The sequence below is a fragment of the Manihot esculenta genome, chromosome 11 (assembly GCF_001659605.2).
Source record: "Manihot esculenta cultivar AM560-2 chromosome 11, M.esculenta_v8, whole genome shotgun sequence".
NCBI classification, from domain to species: domain Eukaryota; kingdom Viridiplantae; phylum Streptophyta; class Magnoliopsida; order Malpighiales; family Euphorbiaceae; genus Manihot; species Manihot esculenta.
The window spans coordinates 2,773,635-2,797,819 of record NC_035171.2 but is presented as its reverse complement, the minus strand read 5'-3'; the positions used below and the strand labels follow the sequence as shown (position 1 = coordinate 2,797,819).

General features: G+C 36.5%; 4 protein-coding genes and 1 non-coding gene across 14 annotated transcripts; 2 read left to right on the top strand and 3 right to left on the bottom strand.

Annotated features, from left to right (window-relative positions):
- The first annotated feature begins 1,316 nt into the window (after positions 1-1,316).
- Positions 1,317-2,675, top strand: LOC110625434 (ESCRT-related protein CHMP1B). The gene is made up of 2 exons (XM_021771024.2): positions 1,317-1,764; positions 2,247-2,675. Exons 1-2 carry the CDS (start codon positions 1,440-1,442, stop codon positions 2,531-2,533), a joined length of 612 nt encoding a protein of 203 aa, XP_021626716.1. The 5' UTR covers positions 1,317-1,439; the 3' UTR covers positions 2,534-2,675.
- Positions 2,676-4,045: 1,370 nt separating this feature from the next.
- LOC110625807 (anoctamin-like protein At1g73020) lies at positions 4,046-11,518 on the top strand. Of its 8 annotated transcripts, none has more exons than XR_006352541.1 (17): positions 4,060-4,925; positions 6,062-6,131; positions 6,278-6,444; positions 6,640-6,766; positions 6,845-6,945; positions 7,018-7,109; positions 7,230-7,334; positions 7,495-7,764; positions 8,787-8,919; positions 9,004-9,117; positions 9,209-9,279; positions 9,386-9,516; positions 9,858-9,940; positions 10,025-10,132; positions 10,635-10,793; positions 10,905-11,128; positions 11,264-11,518. XR_006352541.1 is itself a non-coding variant. In XM_043961807.1 (16 exons), exons 1-16 carry the CDS (start codon positions 4,752-4,754, stop codon positions 11,028-11,030), a joined length of 2,031 nt encoding a protein of 676 aa, XP_043817742.1. In that variant the 5' UTR covers positions 4,061-4,751; the 3' UTR covers positions 11,031-11,262. The 8 variants fall into 8 exon arrangements, 2 of the variants coding, with proteins under 2 accessions (XP_043817742.1, XP_021627152.1); XR_006352542.1 differs by having other exon boundaries at positions 4,061-4,925; positions 10,905-11,143; XM_043961807.1 differs by lacking the exon at positions 11,264-11,518 and having other exon boundaries at positions 4,061-4,925; positions 10,905-11,262.
- A 1,149-nt stretch (positions 11,519-12,667) lies between these two features.
- Positions 12,668-14,785, bottom strand: LOC110627179 (60S ribosomal protein L28-2). Its single transcript, XM_021773448.2, has 4 exons — positions 14,626-14,785; positions 14,377-14,540; positions 13,999-14,159; positions 12,668-12,977 (listed from the first exon to the last, which is right to left on the bottom strand). The coding sequence occupies exons 2-4, from the start codon at positions 14,522-14,524 to the stop codon at positions 12,849-12,851; spliced, it is 438 nt and encodes a 145-aa protein (XP_021629140.1). The 5' UTR covers positions 14,525-14,540; positions 14,626-14,785; the 3' UTR covers positions 12,668-12,848.
- Positions 13,220-13,312, bottom strand: LOC122725224. Its single transcript, XR_006352694.1, has one exon. It is a non-coding gene; the product is annotated as a small nucleolar RNA R24 (small nucleolar RNA).
- A 1,330-nt stretch (positions 14,786-16,115) lies between the features above and the next one.
- On the bottom strand, positions 16,116-23,083 carry LOC110627178 (uncharacterized protein At1g51745). Of its 3 annotated transcripts, none has more exons than XM_021773444.2 (4): positions 22,988-23,083; positions 22,145-22,529; positions 19,052-20,064; positions 16,116-17,700 (listed from the first exon to the last, which is right to left on the bottom strand). In XM_021773444.2, exons 2-4 carry the CDS (start codon positions 22,339-22,341, stop codon positions 16,610-16,612), a joined length of 2,301 nt encoding a protein of 766 aa, XP_021629136.1. In that variant the 5' UTR covers positions 22,342-22,529; positions 22,988-23,083; the 3' UTR covers positions 16,116-16,609. The 3 variants fall into 3 exon arrangements, with proteins under 3 accessions (XP_021629136.1, XP_021629135.1, XP_021629137.1); XM_021773443.1 differs by lacking the exon at positions 22,988-23,083 and adding an exon at positions 22,671-22,981; XM_021773445.2 differs by lacking the exons at positions 22,145-22,529; positions 22,988-23,083 and adding an exon at positions 21,361-22,113.
- Positions 23,084-24,185: the final 1,102 nt, after the last annotated feature.

The following is a 24,185-nucleotide window of genomic DNA, read 5'->3' as shown; positions in this document are numbered from 1 at the left end:
TACTCCTTTCCTTTTATTTCTTTTTTTCTTGCTTGCCAGTGGCGCCTAACAGCCTCCCTGCTACAGCGATATCTGTCTCTGTCAGGCGGGCCCGTACCATCAGTTGCCATATCTATGTCAGGCGACCATTTAATTTTCCCCAGTGCACATGCGAATAGGGCTGCGAAAAGACGAGACTTGCTCATTTCTCCCCCTGTCTCCTTCTTGGGTCGACCTCTTCCTTACTAGGCTTAACCTCATAGACGACCCGGCCTATCTTTCATACTAGATCTTGGGTTGGAAGCCACTGGGCAGGCCTACCTAAAGGCGTTCCGAACTCAAGGTCTAATCTGCTTTTGTGGGCCCTGATTCAGCTCAAATGAATGTGAAACCCGACGGTTATCAATCTCTATCCTAGTCCGAATTGGGATCCTAACTCACTAAATTCACAATCTTTGTCTTCTTAATAAACTTTAATATCTCCAAAGTCCACACCTAATTCATTAACCCTCTTTTATTTCATGCATTTATTACACTTTAAACCAATTCAGGAACAAAATCAGCATCCAAGTGTCCTAGTTTTGGGACCCATCGGATCTCACATCATCATCAAGCGACATGCATATGATCTACAAAAGAAAAAGATAGATGATAGCCACTCAAGCGAAGGTGAGATTGAGAACCGCAGAAGAGACATGACGTTGTTGGCGGCTCGGAGGCTGGAAATCAGGGGTTCATTGTTGGCATTATGGATGAGTTTGCATGGATTGAAGCATTGGTGAGAGTAGCAGAAGCAAGAAGAAATAAAAAGCTCAGAGTAGGTAGCAATCAAGAAGAGAGGAAACAAAAAGATTATTATTTTATTTTTAAGAAAAAATTACTGTTTAATTTGTATAGTATAATGAAACTAGTTAATTAATTTTTTTATTTTAAAAAATATAATAAATAATCTATATAATTTTGAAAATCAAATTAAAATATTCATCTATTAAATTTTAATACTGTTATCATTAATTACATAGAAAGTAATAAAAAAGTTACCAATAATAATATAAAATTAAGTAGTTATTTTTTTAAATATAGAAATATAATACTAATAATGCTAAACTCTAAGAATTAACAGCAAAATTAGATTTTTTTTTTCCAACACAGTATTCTAATTTTGAAGAAAAGTAACAAAATAAAAACGAAGGGGCAGTTTCCACCAGGTTTCTTATATTCTTCTGATGTTCTCCTCCCATTGGTTACACACACGGTCATGCGCACGCGCAAACACGCAATTTCCTAGAGGATAATTTAGTAATTTCCACATTGCATCCTTTCTTCTTTTCATCGAAACATAATCCGAACGGGCCACTCAACGATCGAATTTAAATACACGAATCCTAAAATTTGTGATCTTCTCCAATTCTCGCAAGGCTGAAAACCCTAGGATTTGAAATTTTTGTTGATTTCCAGTCATGGGTAACACAGAGAAACTGTTGAATCAGATCATGGACCTCAAGTTCACGTCAAAATCGCTACAAAGGCAGGCGCGGAAGTGCGAGAAGGAAGAGAAGGCGGAGAAATTGAAGGTCAAGAAGGCGATCGAGAAGGGGAACATGGATGGGGCTCGGATCTACGCTGAGAATGCCATCCGAAAGAGGACGGAGCAGATGAACTACCTCAGGCTTTCGTCTAGGCTTGATGCTGTCGTTGCTAGGCTCGATACACAGGCTAAGATGACCACCATTAACAAGTCCATGGCTAACATTGTTAAATCGCTCGAGTCTTCTCTCGCTACTGGTAATTTTTTATTTGTAATTGTCGATTTAGGGTTGTTGACTTTGGGAATGTTATGTGTTTTTATTGATTTATTTGTTGTTTACCGATGTTGATCTTTTGGGGACGATGAATGTTAATTCTGGAAAACCAAGCTTGAGCTCGATCGTATAATTTTTGACTTGTGCGTAGGGAAATTTGTATAATAAGGCTTTATATGTTTCAGATGTTTGGTTTTACTTCCTTTCTGGTGGTGTGTTCCTTTTCATGGGTCTATTTATTAATGATATGTGAAGAATGTGTAATGTAAATCCCAAACTTAACTTATAAAGCTCATTTTACTTCTGGCATCTGTCGCTGGAAATATCAGTTGGTTTATTTTTGTAGATATCCTCGTGGGTATTTTTGCTGGGTGTGTTGTGCTGTTATTTGGCAGGCAATTTTTTATGCTTGAAGTTGCGATAATATGATGTAATAATACTTGTTTCAAACATTGTTGGCTGCAGGTAATTTGCAGAAGATGTCAGAAACTATGGATCAATTCGAGAAGCAGTTTGTAAACATGGAGGTCCAGGCTGAGTTCATGGAGAATGCAATGGCTGGATCCACCTCATTATCCACGCCTGAAGGTGAGGTCAACAGCTTGATGCAGCAAGTAGCTGATGACTACGGATTGGAGGTCTCTGTTGGGCTCCCACAGCCTGCTGCGCATGCAGTGGCAACCAAGTCACAAGAGAAGGTTGATGAAGATGATTTGTCAAGGCGTCTTGCAGAGCTAAAGGCCAGGGGGTAAACTATGTGATAGTGGGATCTGGTCTTATGCCAGCATAAGATAATGTTATGTATCTACTCATATGGTGCTCTAGATTATGTTTGGTGCTGGAAACTTATTGTATAAATTTGGAATTGAAATTAAAGCTATGTTCTAGACTCCACCTGTTGAATATGGATTGAAATGCCTTTTATGTGTTGCTTAAATTATGAACTTTAGGGCAAGAGGACGCAGCATAGTATGAGATCTTATGCCTTTTTAACGCAATGCATCTAGTGTATGTTGAATTATGGTACTTGGTTGTAGATGTCCATCTGATTCGTTTGTGTATGCGTCTTGTATTTTATTATTATTATTTTTTGCTATGCAGCACGTCCCTTGTGTGTTGTTATTTTTGGACTGTATTAGTATGGTCCTTGCTGTGCTTGTTATTTTTACCTAAATGGCATCCTTTATTCTCGTGGATGCCAATAGGTCGTAGTGTAGCTTGGTTATCCAATTCTTCTCAGAACTCTCAAGTGATGATTTCAAATGTGATTCTGTTCGTTTAAATATGCCCTGTTGACATTATCCCGTTCTTTTAAGAACCAACTCTAATGGTGCCATCAAATCTAAGGGCATTTTATGCTGCAAATAACGTCCATTAATGGATCTCAACAGGCTAATCTGTGTGGATACTTCTCTGTGCATCCATGCCTGTCATGTAGGTCAATTCAGTAGTTAGTTCCCACTATGCTGCACGTTTGTTTGGTACAATGTACCAATTTTGGTCCTTGCTAAATGGGATGTCTCATGGTGAAATGCCATTTTTTCTTGTATGTTATGATCTCCATTAATTTTCTTGTTGGATTGGATGCCCTATTTTTTCTTGGCGAGATCCATGAATATGGATATTGATGCCTCATGCCCTTCACTGTCTCTTGCGCTAATCTGCTGAATTCTGCTTGATATGATCGATCTTTTCATTTCAATAATTTTGCTCATGCCAAATCTTTCCATTTCAATAGTGGTAAATCTTGCTTGATTATATTCTTCACTATTTCATAAAGTAGTTTGACTAGAGATTTCGAAGTGAGCTCATTATGATTGATTAGATAGGCCAATGGAGAATTAATTTGACTAGAGCAATTTCAGTTGGGATAAAAATTGCCAAGATATGGCATCTTCCACAGTTCTATTGTATGGTTGAATTTTCGATGGAAATGAACGTTGAGTTTAGATAAGGTGAAAGGGAAACGCAATCTGCTCGGCTTTATTTTTGATCTACCAAAATTTTATATTTTGTCCGAATTCAATCAAATTGATTCTGAAAAGTTAACTCCATTCGCCACTGGGGTTCTGCAGGCTACAGAAATTCACGAGTGGTAAGAGTTATTCTACATCAGTGAAGATTGAAGGAATAAATGCAAAATCCAACAACAAATTGAAAAAAAGATATATATGCTTTTGATGCCCGAGGACTTCTTTTTTTCTTTGAACAAATTGATGCCTGAAGACTTGCTTATGCATGGCGCAAAAGAATAATTTCTGCACGATTTCACTATCACCCACCATTCATAATTATTCAACTGTGGATAAAATATTTCCAATTTCTTCTTTTTCACAAAAACCGAGGATGCATAGAAAGACTCACCTAATGGATTACAATTATATTTTACCAAAACGGCAAAACTATGAGCAAAAACCAAAGAAACCGCTATCACCTTCTTCAATCCACGTGTCTCTCTTTCTCTCTCTGTCTCCTTCCTCTCCATTACAACAAGCTCCTCCCCTTTACCCGATTTCTCAGACACCTGTTCTCCTTCTCTCTCTCTCTCTCTCTCTCTCTCTCTTTCTCTCTCTCCATCCATCTACCAATGTGCTATCTTGTCACGAACCCACATTGTCATTTTAATGGAATTGATCTCTCTGGCTTTGTGTTTTGAGCTAAAAGGAAGAGGGGGGAAAAAATCCCATTTTCTTTTTGAGCCATTTCAAGAGAAACTCTGATCTATTTTCTGGTATTAGGTTTGGTTGGTTATGAACATAGCAGCTCTTTTGGCTTTTAGTTAAAAGGTCATCTCTTTTGCATATTAATACTTTCCTTATTTAATGGCAAACACGGGAATTCATCATCTCTGTATGCTAATTCAGCCATGAATTGCCTATTTGGTTGATAGAGCTTCTTTTTGTCCTTCGAACTTTTCTGGGGTAATTTCTTTCGTCAATTTTGGGCTTGAAGGGGTGAGTGAGATTGGAAATGAATGATCATGGAGACAAACAAACTGCTTTTGAGATGTGCGTGGTGGTTCCAAGGAGTATTGTGAAGAAAGAAGATAAGAAATATGACTGCATTGAGGTTCTTATCAAGGAGTTGAAGAATGTGGGATTTATTATAGACAGAGCTGTTGGCCTAACAGATGAGTTCATCAAGGTGTTTTTTTTTTTTAATCATATTGCACTGGTGTCCTTTATTTTTCTCAAAATCCTCCATACTATTCCGTACAATATTGCGTTTTCATAAATTTGCCATATCCATATGCACTGCATTTAATTATATTTTTCTAATGCCAATTGTATCTCTGTTACTCATGGCTTTTTTTTTTTTTATAAACCGTAACGAGAGGATAATTCATGCCTCCCTCTTTCTTTTATCTTTCCTAGTTTGGGTGTTTTTTTTTCCCGGAGTTTGGGTGGTTGGTTAATTAATATTTGAGTGTTAAGGGTGGGCAAGGCTTCAATATCAGACAAGTTATGCTACTTGGGTTGTTTTGTGATTTCGATAAATTGCTGTTGAAACTTTAACCTTCTGCTGCTGTGGGGGACTCTCAAAGTTTAATCTAACCATAGTTTTGCATTCATTTTTCATGGACTTGTGCACTGGGAAAACTGCCTCTATCTGTAAGAAGGGATTTTGAGAGGTAACACTGTGGATTACCTTCCAGCTATTGCCACTTGGAAGTGGCACTAAACTTTTTAATTCTGAATTTCTATTAAAATTATTTCTATCCAAATTCGTTAATTTTCCATCCACGACGTGGAAAATGTGGAAATATGCCTTGCCTTTCACTACTATTAAACCAGGTTTGCCCCTCATATGCCTGTTTTCCAATGATTTTTTGGGGGTAAATTAAGCAGTACGTATGAAAATGCTTTGAATCAAAGTTTTGCAAGCTGGAGGGTTCAATCAGGGCAACGTTTAGTTGAGTTATGCCGAAGGGTGTCTATACAAAATCACAAACTCTTACATTTTAAAGTCTTGCTGACTCTTATTTACATATATAACGTGAGACTATACTGAAATCTACTGGTAGAGTTGAACCAACAAAATTCTTAATTCATGATACTTCATACCTAGCTATTTATACTTTTCCTTTTTCATTTGCTTTGTGGCAGATTAAAGCAAATACGTCATTTATGTATTGGATATCTTCTTTGTGTTTTGCTGCATATTACATGTAATGTAGGATGATGATCATATTCATATTTATCAATTATTTCTTTGGCAAACCCTGAGTAGTTGCATTATTGCCATGCTTAAATTCAGTCACTAAATCTGTTTTCCTTCAGTTGGCAGCACCTCTGCAGACCTTGGGGAAGGCTGCAGCTGAGTTGCAAATGAAGAAGCTTACTTATATTGGTAAGTGGTAATCATTATAATGTTCCTAAATTGGTAGCTTCTCTTTTTCCCATCTTCTTGCTCTCTTTTTAGATGAATTAGGATGTTTATATATTGATTTTTGTCCTTGATATTAATTACTACTAATATTTCCATAACTTTTATAGCAAAGTATGTGCACTCGGGAGAATTAGGCCTATGCTTAACTTTGATTTCAGGAATGGATCTACAGTTTGAATGGGAGGAAGTTAAAGCATTTGTGAGACAACCAGATGGTTCATTGTTTAGCTGGTGTGAACGTTTTGAGTGCTACCATCATTTATTATATGGCATTGTAAGATCTTTTATATTAATTCATTAATTCTTTATTGGTACTCTTTCTCTTTTACTCACGCACACACAAGGGCCCAATTTATCAATAAATTAAAAAATAAAATTTGTTTCCTCAAATAGATGCCCTGTTTCACACTTGGAAGTGGAGTCATGGGTTCAAATTCTATTAAACTGTTATTCAAACTGAAATTTGAAGGTAAACAAGAGCAAGGTAGATGCTATGTTAAAATGGGAAGACAAAGAATATATCTGGGAAGTTGGGGAATCTTTGCTGCGGAGATTGGAGTCTGCGGGCATTGTTAAACAAGTCTTTCCTCTGCATGGTATGATAATTGAACTTATTACAAAATTGTGAGTAGTTCTGATGTAAATTCTAAACTTGGGTGAATATTTGTTCATAGTTGAAATTAAGAGGAAGGAGCTTCTGAGAAGCTGGGTGCTCAACTGGCGGAACTTCACAAACCAGCCCATTGATGTCATGTATTCCTATTTTGGGATGAAGGTAAAAGAGGCTAGATAAATATGTCCATTGTTATTAGTTATGGATTATGATTCAGGAATTTATGCTTTGTAGATTGCCATCTATTTTGCTTTCCTTCGCATGTATACACATTGGATGCTCTTTCCAGCTGCGTATGGGCTTATAGTCCAGTTTGTTGACTTTGGGTAAGCCTCATTATCTATGTTTCATGGCTGTTAATGTTCTATATGACTGGTACTGGTGCATCTGGTCAACAGTGTATATGAATTACTCATCTGCTGGGAGAATTTCTTTTTCGTTTTCAGATCGATGCAGTTTCTAGTTCTCCCAGTATTCTTCATAAGCATAATATTGTGGGCAGCATTGTTTTTCCAGTTTTGGAAACGTAAAAACTCTGCCCTTTTAGCCAGGTAACTTCATTTACTGTGAAATTTTTCTTCTTCTTCTTCTTGTTTTATTTTATGTTCTCCTTATTTTTCATGTAGTTTTTTTTTTAATGTAATTACATTTTCTTTAGTTTTAGTAAATCCTTTATTAGTTTATATCCACTACTGGTCTTTTGCGGTGCAGATGGCAGATACATTATTCAGCCACTGCTGGCCAAGGATGTAAATTTTTGGGTATGGAATGGAGTTCCTTACAGTCACCTCTAGAACTTGTAAAAAATTTGGGGATTGATAAAGTAAAAGAGAGAGAAGCGTATCAAAGACATGAATGGTTTGGGCATCTCATGCGGTTTAGAAATAATGCTATCATTATTTTGAGTATTATCTGCCTTCAGTTACCATTTGAGTTGGCCTATGCTCATCTTTATGAGGTTATGGATTCGGATGTGATGAAGTAAGATTCTGAATTTGTGGTGTTTGAATATTTCTGAAATTTGTTTTATGTTCATGATTTGCAATTTGTAGCTTCTCCTTTCAGGAAGTGCATTCGGCCTTAACTATGTCATTGCTATTACTTCGTGATTTGTCAATGCTATTACTCCATGGTTGACTTTCATTGTCTTAAGCTGAGAAAATATGCTTGTATAAATGCATGCCTGCATGCATGTGAATATTTATTAGTGTACTTTCCTCTTGCCTGTCTGTCCCAATATGTCAATCCTATCCATCCCCTTGATGCTTTTTCTTTTGTATAAGATTCCTTTACCAGTTTTGAGTTTAGTTCTATAATTGCTTTTGTTTACACCTTTCGCTTCATTTCCTTCGAGAGTCTCTGTTGGGGAATGGGTATGTTGAGTTAACCCATCTACACTGCAACTATTGCGACTTTGCGAGTGTTGGAAATTTCATTATTTTTTCAGTGCAGTCACTTCTTCTTGGTACCACAAACTTCTACATGTTTGAATTCACTTGATGGAAAGCTGATTACTGGGATCTGGTCTGAACTTGCCATTTATTGAGTGCTGATACAACGTGCAACAAAATGTGCCCTCCTTTTTCTCTTCCTCTGTTTTTGCCCTTTAAAATTGCATTTTGTTTCTTGATAGGTCAAAAGAAACTACTATACTTTTTCATTCTAATAAAACTGGAACTGGATGATGTAAATAGTTTATTTTTCCATCACTTCTTTATAGCTAGGGATTAAAATGCATCAGATTTGCCTTCCACTTGATTTTCAACTTCATTTCTTGATTCAGAGTACTGTAGAAGACGAAAACGTTTATAACTGTTCTCGAATCGTCCATGAAACTAAGACTAGCCTTTCTGATTTTTTATGTGGATATTTAACTACTCTAATTTTTATTAATGGTCTTCCTAATTGGAAGTTATTTAATACTGCATTACTTCAATGTCTTCTGAGCTTGGATTTATGGCATGAAATTGCTTGATACATTGACACTTCTGTATTTCTTTCAGGTTTGGGCTGACAGCTGCTTATCTTATTCTCATTCAGTATTTTACGAAGATTGGGGGCAAGATATCAATGAAACTCATACAATATGAAAATAATGAAAACACAGAATATCAGGCTGACAGCTTGGTCTACAAAGTAATGAGTGTAAATTTGTAAATGCATTTTGCTTTCTTTCTCACTTGGATGGAGCTTTTATCAACAATTAACTTTATGTTGCAGGTATTTGGCCTTTACTTTATGCAGTCGTATATAGGAGTTTTCTATCATGCCCTTCTACATCGCAACTTCAAGACTCTTCGCCAGGTTTTAATTCAGCGTCTGATTGTGTACCAGGTATAAATTTGTGATTGATTCTCTTTAATGTATTATGATTGCTGATGATTATCTAGATCAATGTGCTCTTGAAGTGAAAAATGTTATCCAGATCTTGGAGAATGTGTTGGAGAATTCATTACCTTATCTCAAATACAGCTATAAAAAATATAGGGCTGTTAGGTAAGCATATTTTTTCCTCATGAAGTTTTTGATCCCTCAATGCTGACTAGTTCTTTAAATTTACATTTGAATTAAACTTGAAGTAATTGTAATTCTCTATTTCAAGAAATAAGAAAAAAGAGAAGAAACAAACCTCAAATGTGAAGATCCAGTTCAACACCAAGGTGGAGAAAGAGTACCTAAAACCTTCATATTCTGCAAGTATTGGTGAAGAACTAGAAGATGGTCTTTTTGATGGTAATATGCTATACACTTGCAATACCAAATGATATGCGGATAAATTAGCCTGTAATATCTACAACTCCTCATTTTGTCCCCCAGAATTTGTAAGCCCTTTTCTGAAAGGACAACAAAAGGTGGGTATGGGAGACCCTAATATAGGATGTGGTTTGGTTGATTTAAGGCTCTCTTCTAATTTGATTTGTTGATGTAGATCCTTGTAACCAACCCATCCTTGAAATGGTGAGAAATTTTATAGATTTCAAATCTAGTTGAAAACTTATGAACTGTAATGTCAAAGAAAGCTTTGTATCAGTTTGAAACAATTCTTCTGCTGACCAGGAAAAGAAACTGTGCAGATTTCCTTCAGTTAACTTTGCAGTTTGGAATGGTCATGATGTTTGCTTGTGCTTTTCCCCTTGCATTTGCCTTTGCTGCCGTGGTATGTTGTTTGTGTACTTTCTCTTAGCTGTGAATGCTGTTTGTATCTTCCTGTTATAAGTTAAAGTTGAGTATTTATATGCAGAACAGCTTCACACAGCTTAAAACAGATGCATTGAGGTTGCTCACCATGTTGAAAAGGCCAGTTCCTCGTGCTGCTGCCACCATTGGAGCTTGGCTAAACATATTTCAGGTACTGTAGGCTCTTGATTTTGTGTTATCCACTCAATTTGATATTGCTGTAACAATACATGATCTTACAAGTGCAGTTGGTGTGTTACCAAGCTTTTATAATGAAGAGAATTTGAACATCGGCTGTATATCACTTTTATGCTTTCTTGTCTGTAGTCACACACAAACACACATATATATTCTCACAGAATCCTCATTTTTTAGAAATAAATGGTCCTCCTGAAATTTTAACCTCTACTTTCCTAGGGGCAACAAGGGAAGAATTGTTCTTTATAATTTTTGCTATAATTGGTAACCTATTAATTATCCACATCCAGGCACAGTAGTTAGCTCTATTCAGAGTTAAGTTAATTCCTTAGTCTTACTGAAGAACTAATGCTTTCTTAATCATCAATATTTTTGTGATCAATTTCACCAGTTGAAATTTGATGTGATCTTCACTAGTGGTGCATTTGTTACTATATTGTTGTTATTAATATGTGGGGTATTCTTTTGAACGTCAGTTTCTAATAGTGATGTCAATCTGCACCAACTCTGCACTACTAGTATGCTTATATGACAAGGAGGGCAAATGGAAAATAGAGCCTGGGCTGGCTGCAATTCTCATGCTGGAGCACATCCTCTTGCTGATTAAATTTGGATTGTCTCGCTTTCTTCCTGAGGTGATCAAATCTCACGCCAATCCTCCTAACCTTCATTTCCTCTTCCATGGAGGATTTTAATTTTGCATTTAAAGGGTATCATAAGCATTACGCAATTTCTTTCCTCAATAGGAACCTGCTTGGGTAAGAGCCAACCGAGTGAAGAATGCAGCGCAGGCACAGGGCATGTATTCTAAACAGCTTTTGAAAAGCATTTCTGGACAAGGAAGGTTAATGGGGCATCATAGGACCTTGTGATTATGTTGATAGAGAAGTAAACCAGGGACAAATGGGGATGAGTTTTTGAAATTTTGATAGTCACCAGGAATCAGTACAGATGAATCTTGTATCGTGGGGTTTGTTTCCTTTGTGTATGATTTACTCTAGACTACCAGATTTTCTTTCCCTTTTGCTGAATAAGAACAACAGTTCAGATATTCTGTTAACTACAGATAGTTAAATGTTAGCATTGATTTTCTCTTTTCTTGCAGGACTGCTATGCTCGAATGATTTACTGGAGTTATTTTGGGAAGAAATACCAGTGATAATTTTGTTTTTAAAGTATAAAGAGGGAGAGAAATCTTCACAGGTGACATGTTAACCTGGTGAAGAGCTTTATCTTTACACTCTGGAAATTTGAACAGTTGCTGCATTGCTTATGTTATGAATTTGCACAATCTGTAAGAAGCTCACATCATGCTTGTACTAATCAAATTGCAACGGGAATTTTACGTTATCTTTAAATTTACCTGACCAGAAATAACAAAGTTGGGATTAAGAATGTACAAAAACAATATTGTCCTAGCAAGAGTTCTGTGATGAGTCGCGAGAGTTTTCAATGGAATCATCCTTTCTCGTTGAGCTCCCAAAACGACCACTAACTTGGCGGGCATAAGCCACAACAGCCTTAGCCCATCTCTTGATCTCAGCCTTCAACTTGTTAGAATCTAGGTCCTTGAGGGACTTCCCTGGATCTATAGATATCTCCATCACCGAAAAGCATCGACCAAACCTGCTACGTTTAGGCGTTACAGGATCATTACTAGCCTTAACAACAGCAGTTGTGGTGTTGTTCGGAGAAAGGGATTTCTTGACAGACATGTTTCTTGAATCCTTTCCTGAGCAGCAATGGTGCTGCTGCTTCTAAGCTGCTTGTTACAACTTGAGAAGCAAATGTATTTGGTTTCGATATTTTATATATGGTTGGAGAAACGTAGCAAGGCAAGTAACGTATTATATTCCAAAATAAACCCAGTATCATTCTAAACCTTGTAGCAAAGTATTTGACTTTTCAGCGTTCTACGTACAGTTGCTTGGTTTTATTATTTATTTGCCGAATTTTTACCGGGGGAATCTATTAGGAATAGTCAAGGTATTCTTTATCCATTATTTCCAATTTCTTAATTTTAAAATTGGGTTTTTTTAGTTTAATTAAAATTGGAGTCGGGAGCTTACGTGATAGCTAACTAGGTCTAAGGAAAACATTTACAGAAAAAGGAAGTTAGTCTAAAAATAATATATTTTTTTTCATTATAATAAACAGTTGTGTAAATATTTCAACTCAATTTACAATTAATTTTTGAAACTTACATAAAGTTAAAATTAAAAGCATGATAATCATATTAAATTCAGTCCGATCAATTTAACTGAAATTAAGAAACTAGCTTATGGCGCGTATTAGTTACCCTAAAAATTGTTAACATAAAACGTTGAAACCCTAATCATCTGTCAGGACAGTCATAGGTTATCGATGAACATATTTCAGTTTCTTTTCACTTTTTGTATAGATTAGTGTTATCTTGTAGGAGAGAGTCTATCATTGATCAGTGACTTCTGGTAATCCTGTTATAATCATATCCTGTTTCTTCCGGATTCATGTTTTAGTGCATACTGTCTTATTTAAATGGCTAAAACTTGTATAAAATATAACAAAACCAACTTATCGAGAGTAAATAACAATCTCTATAGTTCAGCATCTAACATAAATCAACATCCAAAACAAAACCAACTGGATTCGGCAAATTCAGTCTGCTGCAAAGGAGAAACAGAGGACATATTTTCCCCTTAACTTGCTACTCAGACCTTCTGAACTTGTCTATTCCTCTTCTTGACACCAGATTTCGCAACCTTCAGGCTCCTATGCACCACACTCAACCTTGCAAGAGCCGCTTTCTTTAAATCAGGCCTGTAATAGTTATCTCCGACCTGCAGCAAGGCAGGTATGAATAACCAAACACTGCCTATGTCTACTGAAGAATACAGCAAACACTGAGGAGTGGCCGAGTAAATTAGTAGTGAGCTCCTAGCTAGGCTTCACTTAGTCGACCATTAATAAAAGAAAAAGGAACAACAAATGAATAAAATAACACAGTCGCCATACACATCAAGCCAGATGCAATTGGTATACAACCAATGATAACAGTACATACAGGTTAATAAAAGATCTCAAAGCTCAGAAGCCAAGCGTAACAAGTATATTTCATCGAAGAAACTCAGCATTGCAGAGTTCTCCTTACATGTTAGCAGCTCATCACAGCAAAGGAAACTCGATGATTTGTCCAGATGGACTTGAGAATTGCATTATGTTTGACTTGCACAAAATCTAGTGTTTTATGATGTTCCCAAATAAAATCAGATTTTATGAATACATCTTGAAACAAGACACACGATTAAAACATGAAAGGTTACAAAATCTTAAAAATATTAAGCCAACGAAAAGGAGACCATGTAGAAAGATGCCCAACAAGTAAATAATAAAATGGGAAAAAAAGATGTGCGATAAGCAAATAATAAAATGAGGAAACAATCAGTAAGACAAGTAGAAATGACATCAAGTTAATAGAAAACAATAACGGACTAAAGATGTTGAAACTTTACAAGTTCATTGAAAAGAGATGTCAGCTCTTCTTCACTGTCGAGAGCTTTTTAGAATGAAGGATCTCATCAAATTCACCACCACATGGTTGACTTAGGAAGCCCATTTTATTTATTTTGATAGAATTTTTCTTTTTATATGAAGTTACTCAATAATAGATTAAAAAGATAAATATAAAATAGAACAAAAGAAGTATTCGTGTCTACAAAATCAAACAAGGTCAATTTGAAGAGGTTTCAGAACATTCGCAACTATTCAACCCACCTAAAAACCATTAAATAATCAAGGCACGGTAAACAATAATTCAGGAATGAATATCAAGAAAATGAGATAGCAATACAACTAAATTACCTGGTTCTCAACAGCCTTGGCCATTCTGCGGAACTCCTTCTTCATGATAGACTTGTGAAGCAAAGCCGCAGGTTTGTTCTGTTTCTTGGTCTTAGTTGTAGCAAGGACCACAGATTGGTCTTTTCCTGGCTGAATGGTGACTGTTTTCTTATTTGCCAACCCTACCAAAAAATCCAGAAATACATCAACATACCCCACATTGCCACACACGCTCAGTAATCAGACAGAAGCAGAAGCATAAAAGAAATAACCAAAGAAAAAAAGCACATGACTACAGAAACAACGTAAATAAAGACAGCTAACTCTTATGAGATCAAAGCAGAAAAATAAAAAGAGATCTAGTAAATAAATAAAAAAAAAAAGGCGTGAGATGAGTACCAGAGTGCTTGTAGGAGTTGAGATTGTAGAGATTATTCGACTCCTTGCTAAACTGAAGGCCAGCAGATCCTCTACCGAACTGCTTCACCAAAAATGAGTTGTTCTTCTTCACTATCTCCCATATCAACTGCCCAGGTACTGTCGCCATAGCTAACCTTCCTTAGCTGAAACACAAAACATTCCAGATTTATTAGCTTTACTCAATCCAATGACCTAAAATTTTCTCTAAGTTTCCTATGGTAGACAAACCTGCTGGGATTTCTGCTTGCTGAAAGTGTTCGAAATGGCGAGCGAAGAGAGGGAGTTCATGATTTTTATAGTAGTGAAACCCTAGTTCCAGGCGTTTTCTTTTTCGGATTACCAAAATACCCCTGTTTAGACTCGCTGCACTTTCATATTCGTTTTTTCCGGGTCGGGCTATCGGGTTTGTTTTTCTTAGATGAGTTGTTTATTTCTTTTTGTCGTCAATCTTAGATTTTTTTTTTTTACCGTCCAACAATGTTGCATGAAAAGCCATGCAACATGAACAATGGTCAAAAGATCAAGCCCTGAAAAACAAAACATTCCAAAACAATCCACATGATTCCACTCGAAATACAGCTGGAGATCCAAACCAGGACCCAATCTACACTGCACAAACTCCATCCGTGCACTACCTCATGCCTTACCGACTATGTCGCTGCAAAACGTACCAAGAAGACCAACAATCATACAATTCACAGCTTTTTCAGCATTAATCACCAGACAACCAAACAACAATCTTAATCAACGAAACCAAAAGATCCAGAAGCTGAAGCAGTCCACCATAATCAACGGGAATCCAGAAAAGAGCAAATCAATAATCAGACCACCAGAAGCACACAGCCAGAGGCCTCAGTATTGCAATGTCCATTTTCACTAGCAAAGAGTTGATTATAGATATAGATATTAAGAATAGTCTCAACACTATGGTGCCGAGTAATCATCAACTTCCCCGGTAGAAGCAACACACCAGTAAAGATCAAACTCATCCAACAAATTCAAACAAAACCCAACGGATAAAAACACAAAAACAACAACTATTCGGAAATAAAGACAATAAACCAAAACCATAGACACAAAGTGACAGCCACCACCAAAGACGGAGGAGCCAAAGAAAAAAAAAAAAGACAACTCTACTTCTCTCTATTATTAAGTATAATTAACTTCATATTACCCTTTTATTTGAAAGGATGATTTTTAAAAGTAGAGTTTAAACTTAATAATATCAATATGTTTTTGTTAAAATTTAACTAGATTCGTAAATTGAGAACAAATATATTTTTTTTACCTTTCAAAAATAAAAGATATAGAAATATTTAAAAAAAAAACAATAATAATTACAAAACACTTAACAATCTAATGATTCAAATTACGGCTTATCTATATTTTATTATTCAATTTATGGGAAAAAATAATTTTTAAAATTAAAAAATTATAGTTACTAACAAATTGCCCCTAAATTTTTAAAAACTCATTGCAAAATTTTCATTAAAATAGATCCCAATTCCCAGGTGAACGAGGAACAGCTCAAAGAGGCAAAAGTAGGCCGTTCAAGGCATGCATGGTAAAAATTGCAGAGATACAATACAATGCAAATCAGCCTCTGATACCCTAGAGAAGCATCATCAGACTTGGTTCACGAAATGAAACTGGACACAAATAAAGGAAAGCAGGCAAGCAAGCAAGAAACACCAATTATTTTAGAGACACGACAAAAATAGATAATATCCTCACCTGCAATTGGAAGAATTATATTAAGATTTCAAGCAATAAAACAATGAAACCAAAGGCGGCTTGGAGTAAATTTGCTTGTCATGTCCCAAAACAGTCGCTGAAAATTAAGCTATTAGCCTTAGCCCCCCCCCCTCAACCAACCTTAATTCATAAATTTAACCTGATATCAGGCCAAAACTACCCAAATACCAGATCAGCATCTTTACACCTCAACTAATGTTACATATATACAAAAGCCAAAGCAAGCCTCCATCCATCTTACTCCTACACTTCCTTTTCTACAACAATGAATTTGGCCATGGAATTATACAGACGGATTCTACCTTCGCCACACACAACCTGTTGCAACTCACCAAGCATGGTTTGAGCAAGCAGAGCTCCCTACGTAAAATAACATATCCAAGACACCAATAGACCCAAATTTGCAGGTAGAAGTCCACTTTCTGTATGTTTTTCCAAGAACCGAATTCATGAGTTGCTACGTTAAGGCACGGTGTGTTTGTCGTGCTGAACCATTCACTGCCTCATTTATCCTACTGAACACTAATTTAAGCGGGATACAAGCTATGACAGGACCCTTGAGTTTCTCCACCACTGGTTTCCTTTCTTCTTCTCTTTTACCAGTCAATGAAGATAGTTTTCGAATTTTTTTAGACAAAAGCCCACATTTCTTCTTGGGTGATTTACTTGGTGAAAAACGCGGTTGCATTGTCACATGCTTAGCAGGAATTCTTCCAGATTCTGAATTTCGCATAGCTGCATACCCCAGTTCAGCAGCTTCCATAGTAGATACATGAGTTGGATCACATTCATTAGGACTGATAATAAGATCACAGTAGCCATCATCCAGAACTTCAACCGTTAAAGGGCGACCAATAATAGCTTTACCATTCAGTTTACTCATGAGGGAGACCAATGGAACATTCTGTGGCTGGTAATTTGCTTTGACCTCAAGCGTAACATCATAAAGTTTAGAATCAGTTATAGTTCTGCCAGGAAAATCTGATGTCTGATATCTGGAGTTAACTGTAAAGCGTGATTGTCGATAGGGAAGTGACCTTTGAGGTGGCAAAGACGAGGTCATTCCCCCTCTCACTTGAGATTCCCGGTGATTGCTCCAATCACGAACCCCATCTACATGGTCATCAGCAATCCGTTTGGACTTTACCTGCAAGTTGCAATCATATGAAGCAAGGGACCTTCTAGTTCCTCCATCACAATCCACTTTCTGTTCAGAACTTGGAAAGAATCCATCCAAGTGCTCTATGCCAGCCAAATATGCATAAGGTTCTTCATCCATAGCCATATGTTTCCTCTTGTCTTGTTTTCTATTTTTATTGATATGTCTTGAATTCCTCTTTCCTTTCAACTGCCACTTTGAAGTACCTTTCTCTATCCTCTGACTCACATTAGTCCCATGAGTAGCTGCTGAACTTGTAGAACCAGATTCATGGAGCCCCTCATTTTTCATAGGACCAGCCTCTGCATGGTTATTTTGACCACAATGCTTCCCAAATCCACCACCAATTTGATGCCTTCCTGAGGAAGACACAAACATAGGAGACAAACCTAGACAATAAAAAAAAGAAAAAGAAAAATCAGTGCAATTTTCAAGCACCACATCTGGTCAGAAGGTGGAGTAGAAAATGTTAATGGAATAAAATTCTTCAAGGAAAGGAGAAAGGACCTTTTGTTTCATTAGGTATCTAAAAACAGTTATAACATACAGGTGCAGCGAGACCATGGTTCGAGCAACAAAGAAGGTATCAAACCATCAACATGCCAACCAAACCGAATACAATAACAAGTGATTACTCAATCAAAAATGCATTATTAAACAATCACTACATATATATATCAAAACTTAGAGAATGCCTTCAAAATTATTTCTTTCAAAGTAAGTTCAATAAAAACCAAACTTAAGTACAGCGTGGGGAGGAAATCAATCACCCTTCAAAGTGGTCTTTGATCTAGTATTACTAATATAATTAGTGTTATTCACCATTACACTCAACTGTACCTAGTCCCTTCCAATTTTAATTTTTAACCCAAGAATTGATAGCATACACGCATTAAGAGAGAATCAGATTCAGAAGATACATTTATGGAACATAAACTACCAAGGCAAAGCAATAAGAAAAGAAGAGAAGAAAAAAGAGGGGGTGGGAGGAGATGGTCAATGGGACATAAATCAAAAGGAAGATATTTTCTTTAGGAACTGTCCATGTCAATACATGTGGGTGCACAACCTTGCAAGGACAGAGGCAGACATTTACCCACCCCCCCCCCCCCCCTCTCTCTCTTTCTCCTCCTGACCATAAGAAAGAAGGCAAAAAAAGGACACATAGTCAATGCTAGTCTAGTGGTCAATGCACAAAATTTTCCGAGACTTGGTAAGTTCTCAAATAGGATTAGAGGATGACTAATTGACTACCTTTCTCTTCTTTCAAGCATGATTAGATAACATTAGAGTTGTTCACATTTGAATCCATACACAATCATACAAGAAACTAAAGCACACTGCCATCAAATTAATACAGTGACAGAACAGAACAGAGTCTAAGTTTCTTCAAGTAAATACTGCATACCCTGTAAAATAAACAAACTAACCTTAGCAGATATCATTTTTAACCGCTAACAAGAACCCAAAAAATCCAGCTCTAGGACATGCTACATCAAGCATCTTAATAAGCAGAACAAAAGCTGTTACTTATTTGGTTCACTTAACACGCATATATCCACACAGATATCAGCTTCACTAGTTTTTCATGCCATCTTAAGTAACTCTAGAACTACAAGTGCACAATACTCGTCATTGACCTGAGAGAGAGATCTATACTTAGTTCAGCTCGCATAAAGCACAAATATATGTGCCTGTGCATATGCGTGGGCTAAAACAAAAGGTTACACATGCTTTTACCTGCAGAGTGTTTTTCCTCCCCAACAAATGGCACATCAAATAACTTGTCTGAAGAATCATTCTCAACAAACCCTGATACAACAGGAACATCATTCTCCTTTTTCAGCTGGGAAGTGTCATAAGCATGTTCAGAAGGATTTAAAGATGCACCATTCTCGCATGAAATTCCAGTACTGTCCGAGTTATTATTAACTAAAACACTAATGCTTTTTCTAGACTCATTAGAATCTATTCCAGAAACTTTGCTGTCAGATAATCCATTAAGAGGTGAGCCACTTGAATTGGGAAGTTGGTCACACATAACCGGAACAGAAACCATTGCTGTACACTCTAATACCTTTGTCAAAGGTCGGCGACGGTTTTTTCTTCTCAAGAATTCATGAACATTTGCCACTTGTGATCTCTTTCTTTTCATGGGCGAGTTATAACCTTTGCTACCATTTATAGGACTGCCATTTGACAAGCAAGTCCCAGCATTTGTATCTCCTACAACAATTCCAAGATCCTCAAGTCCTCTCATACGCTTAATTCCTTCTGTTCCATCATCCTCTGAATCATTTGGGGTTTTTCTTCTCTTTCCCTGCAAAGATTGCACCTTAGAAGCACCAAGATGATTCGGCTCTTCAAAAGATATACCAGATTGAGATAATTCTGGTGCTGAACCCGAACCTGAACCTGAATCTGAGTCATCTTTACTATCACCATAATCACTTTCTTCTTCTGTCATACCCACATCTTCTTTGCCAGAACCAGACATGCTAGGCAATTCTTTGGCTGAACTACCAAGCTCACCATCTGAATTATTGGTCCTAGAGAAGTAGTCAACACGATCCTTCCCTAGGCGAGCATTCTCAATTTCAAGGGCATGGAGAATGGCATCTTCCCTCCGAGCATATTTCACAGTTTTCTTATTACCATTTGCTGCATTTGCCTTAGCCTTTTCAATGCATTCATCATATTCCCCACATCGAAATGCCTTCACTCTCTTCGACTTTTCAAGATTATACCAGTCCCTAAAACAACAATAACAGAGAGAGTTTTTATGAAGTCAGAGTGTATGCACACAAAGAGAAAACCTAAAAATCATTAAAGAAATCAAATCCTTCGAACCTTCAAGCAAAACATGTACTTCGAACATAAATAACAGACTCTGAAAACAAATACTAGAAACATTATCAGCCTCATTGGGCAGGAAAGCTAACTACTAAATGTTACTCTGGTGTTAGTTTCTGATAGAACAGCCATTTCACATTATCACATATAATTAGAGATGGAAGCATAAACAGAGAGAACACCATAAACAAAATGACACTTTTGCATACACATGCATTTGTAAAAAATCAATCATAAGGAACAAAAATAAATTTATGGCAGCAAATCTTGACAGAAATTATCATCATCCTTGTACATTAGATCCCAAGTCAGAAGATAAATTTTGAGCCCAATTTTTGCATACAAGTGAAGTATGCATCCTACACAAATGTCAAGCCTCAAACTAATTCATATGCCTCATACTACAAGCAACAGAGCCAAAAAATGGATTGGGGCACAAAAAAATTTCGTTCCAAATGTGACCTATTTATGGAAGTTCTCATCACATGCACAAAAGCATTATCATGATGTTCTTTACTTCTTTTGATGGAAATCTGCCCAAGAGCTCTACTGCTCCACCAATCATATGCCACCAGTAAGAATTGTTCACATAATCTCTTACACTAAAAATTGTACCATAAGAATATACTAGCCACAGAATCTGCAAAATGGAATACCTATGACTGAGACCACAAAAAAACTAAGTATAAAAGGTGCAACACTTCTGAATTGGGATAAGTGATATTCCTCGTGTAAATTTCACAATTCTCTATTATCAATTTTCCAGAATCTTCCTCACAAGGTTGCTTTGTAGAATGGATATCCTAACAGAAGCTTGAGAAAATTTTATTTCCCTAAATAATTTGAGACTCCTAATGCTTATGGTTACTCGTCTCCCACTTTAGGATAAAAATTTTTCATTACTAGAAGATGTGAATGGGAGAGGGAATTAAGATCATCAACTTGTTACAGATCTCAAAGTTTATGACACAAAGAACATTAAGTCATACTAACACCAAAAACATGCGCACCTGCAATGATGCAGGTCAAAAAATAGACTCATTGAACTGGCAGCATAACTTTTGATGTGATAACATTAGAAGGGTGAAAAAAAATTGCCACATAAGCAGCTTTTCCACTAGTGCCACATATTAAAAAATGACAGGGTTTAGCAATTGAAAAGGCAAGTAAATAAGAAGATGGGAACCAACACATACCTAGATAAGCAAACCTTTTACTCATATGGGAGACATACCAATGTAAGTGAAGGAATCCTAAGTGGGGTTGTAGTACCTAACCAATACTCACGAATAAAGAATGAGCACTCATTTTTATAAATAGTCAACAAGAAAATTCAGCATTACAAAAATATGCCCCCATTCCAAGCATACTGAGGTATCATCCACAGTTATTGTGTTGATAGTAAAGATTTTGTCAAGTGGCATGAATAATGAAGCCCCTTCACCCAAACAAGGGGTAAAAGGGTGGAAAAGGGAGGAAGAGAGAACAGAGAAAAAGGCTCCATGAAACAATAATCTAAACATCTGTAAATTTTGTTGGCTACCTCCAAAATTTTCAATGGTCATAAAAATAACCGGTGAACATAACAACATACGTCTTAATTAATCCACTCAATCAATCACATATACAATAAACCCGCAGAAACAATTCACATCTGGAACTCCACAAATAAAAGCATCACCAGAGTGTCTCCTTTCCTTTTCCTTTAACTCTATGGATAAGGCGACAGAAGAAAATTTTTGAATATCAGTACAGTCAAAACACAAAGATATGAACCATGGAAATTGTTGTGTTAAATATTAAAGTTTTTCATTCACATACCAGGAAGCAGATGCGAAACAATGCAATCCACACAACTACCCCACACACACAATTATTAACATCAAACCAAAGAAAACTCGCCACCAACCAAAACACGCAATCATATCACAACAGTAATCAAAGCAAAGAATATGAAAATAAAGAGTAATGCACACTTACACGCTGGCATCCTCTCGGCCGAGGAGTTTAACGGGAGTGCCTGATCTTGGAGAAACCAAACTACCCTCCGAAATCTCGTCAAGACCCATAATACGGCCAGGCCACCACGACCCGTTTCGACGTCGGACCCAAACTAACCCGCCCACCGATGCATCAATGATCTTGGAGTTGCTGTTGGGGTCATCAGAGCTACCCATCTCAAAAACCCCAACTTCAGTTTTCTAAAATAGATTAAAAAGGGCTGCAAATGAACATAAGAAAAATGCTATTCACACAGAAAGATCTTTAAAATCAATGGTATTTGTCTATTTTGAATCGAACCCAAGTGCCAAAAGTCACTATAAACCTCGCTTTCATGGAGAAATGCTTTTAAACCGTTTAAAACCTGAAACCCAGAACAGAGCAGCGAACGAAAATCAGCACAAACAACAAAACACAATCTCGCATGCAGTATAAAAACCCTTAAAGAAGTATAAAAAGGGAGAAGGGAGAAAAGAGAGCAAAACAACAGGAGCGCGAGAGAGACCTATATCGAAGGGTTTTGTGAAGGTGAGAGATCTGAAAGAGAAGGAAGAAAAGGGAGATCTAAAGGGCTTTCCTTTTTCTTCTTGTTTGAAACTGCTCTTTCCCCTTCTTTTTCCTTCCTTTTCTTTACTGGGTGTTCTAATTCTAGATACGAGTTTGTGATTTTTACAGCTTTCACTTGTTTTCTTCTTTGAGATTTTGTAAAACCATTTCCCAAGCAGACATTAGTTGCAGAGATACAGGCACAAAGAGATAAACGGCGAGAGAGGGAGAGTGAAGAGAGAGTGGGTTGTGTTTGGATCAAAAAAAAAAACGTACCTTTGGGCTTTTGGGTATCTTTTTCGACCGAGAGAGGGAGTGGTTTTTCTCAAGTGCTGTGCGGGTGTGAAGGAAAAGAACCCGGTTTCTGTTCAGTTTTGTCTATACAATTTCTCAAGTGGTTAAATTACTGTTGCCACGCAATCATAATTAGGGCAAATCACCATTACCCTTTAATTATTTTAGTTTCCATATTTCCTCTTAATTCTTTTTAAAAATATCTAATGGATCACTCTTTTCTTTTTAGGAGATGAAGGCTTCATTACTTATCAAAAGATTTGAGATTTTTTTTTTTACTATGCAATAAAATTATATTGAAAGCTCAATATGCATGAAAGTAAAATAAAATAAAATTAAGAATAGCAATAGATCGAATATTTTTTAATATAATATCTAAATAAAATTTAAAAAATAAATTTAGATAGTTGCAATTGAATTTTATGAATTTCAGATAAAATAAATAAAATTAACAACTAAATAAAGTATGCCTACACAGTCTAGAACCAAAAGCCTAAACCACCCAGTAGTCCAAGCCAGCAGCACAACACACCAGAGAAAATTGGAAGCTTCGGCTTCGATTCCACCGCCTCAACCCAGAGAGCCCAACTATCAACATGATCTCCCAACATCTTATAACAACCACTCAAACAGCTAAAATCATTCACACAACCTTAGTTGCTGCATTCAAAGATCTCATCAAGCCATTCAGAACTAACCACCACTTCTACTAAAAAAGAAAAGTTTACATATGATACTTCTAGTTTAATATAATTATGGAACCATGGTTTTGAATCTTGTCTTACTCCAGCGCTATTAAATCATTCGGCCTTCACATCATCTAATTTCGATCGATCATAGCATTTCAATTTAGTATTTATAGTCGAAATGTTAGAAAATCCACTTTAAATAAAAGGAAGAGAACCATCTCATTTGATCGATCATAGCATTTCAACTCAGTGCTTATAGTCGAGATGTTAGAAATTCCACTTTAAATAAAAGGAAGAGAACCATCCCATTCGATAGGAATAGAGACCGAAATGTTAAAAAAATAGGTAAAATAATAATGACTTTTGAGGTGTAAAATAAATATATTTTTTTTAAAGAAACTAATTATTCCATTATATTTTTTGTAGAGTTAAAATGGCAAATAATGATTTCTATGACATTCTAGAATAATTTCTTATTAAGAAAAAGAGGA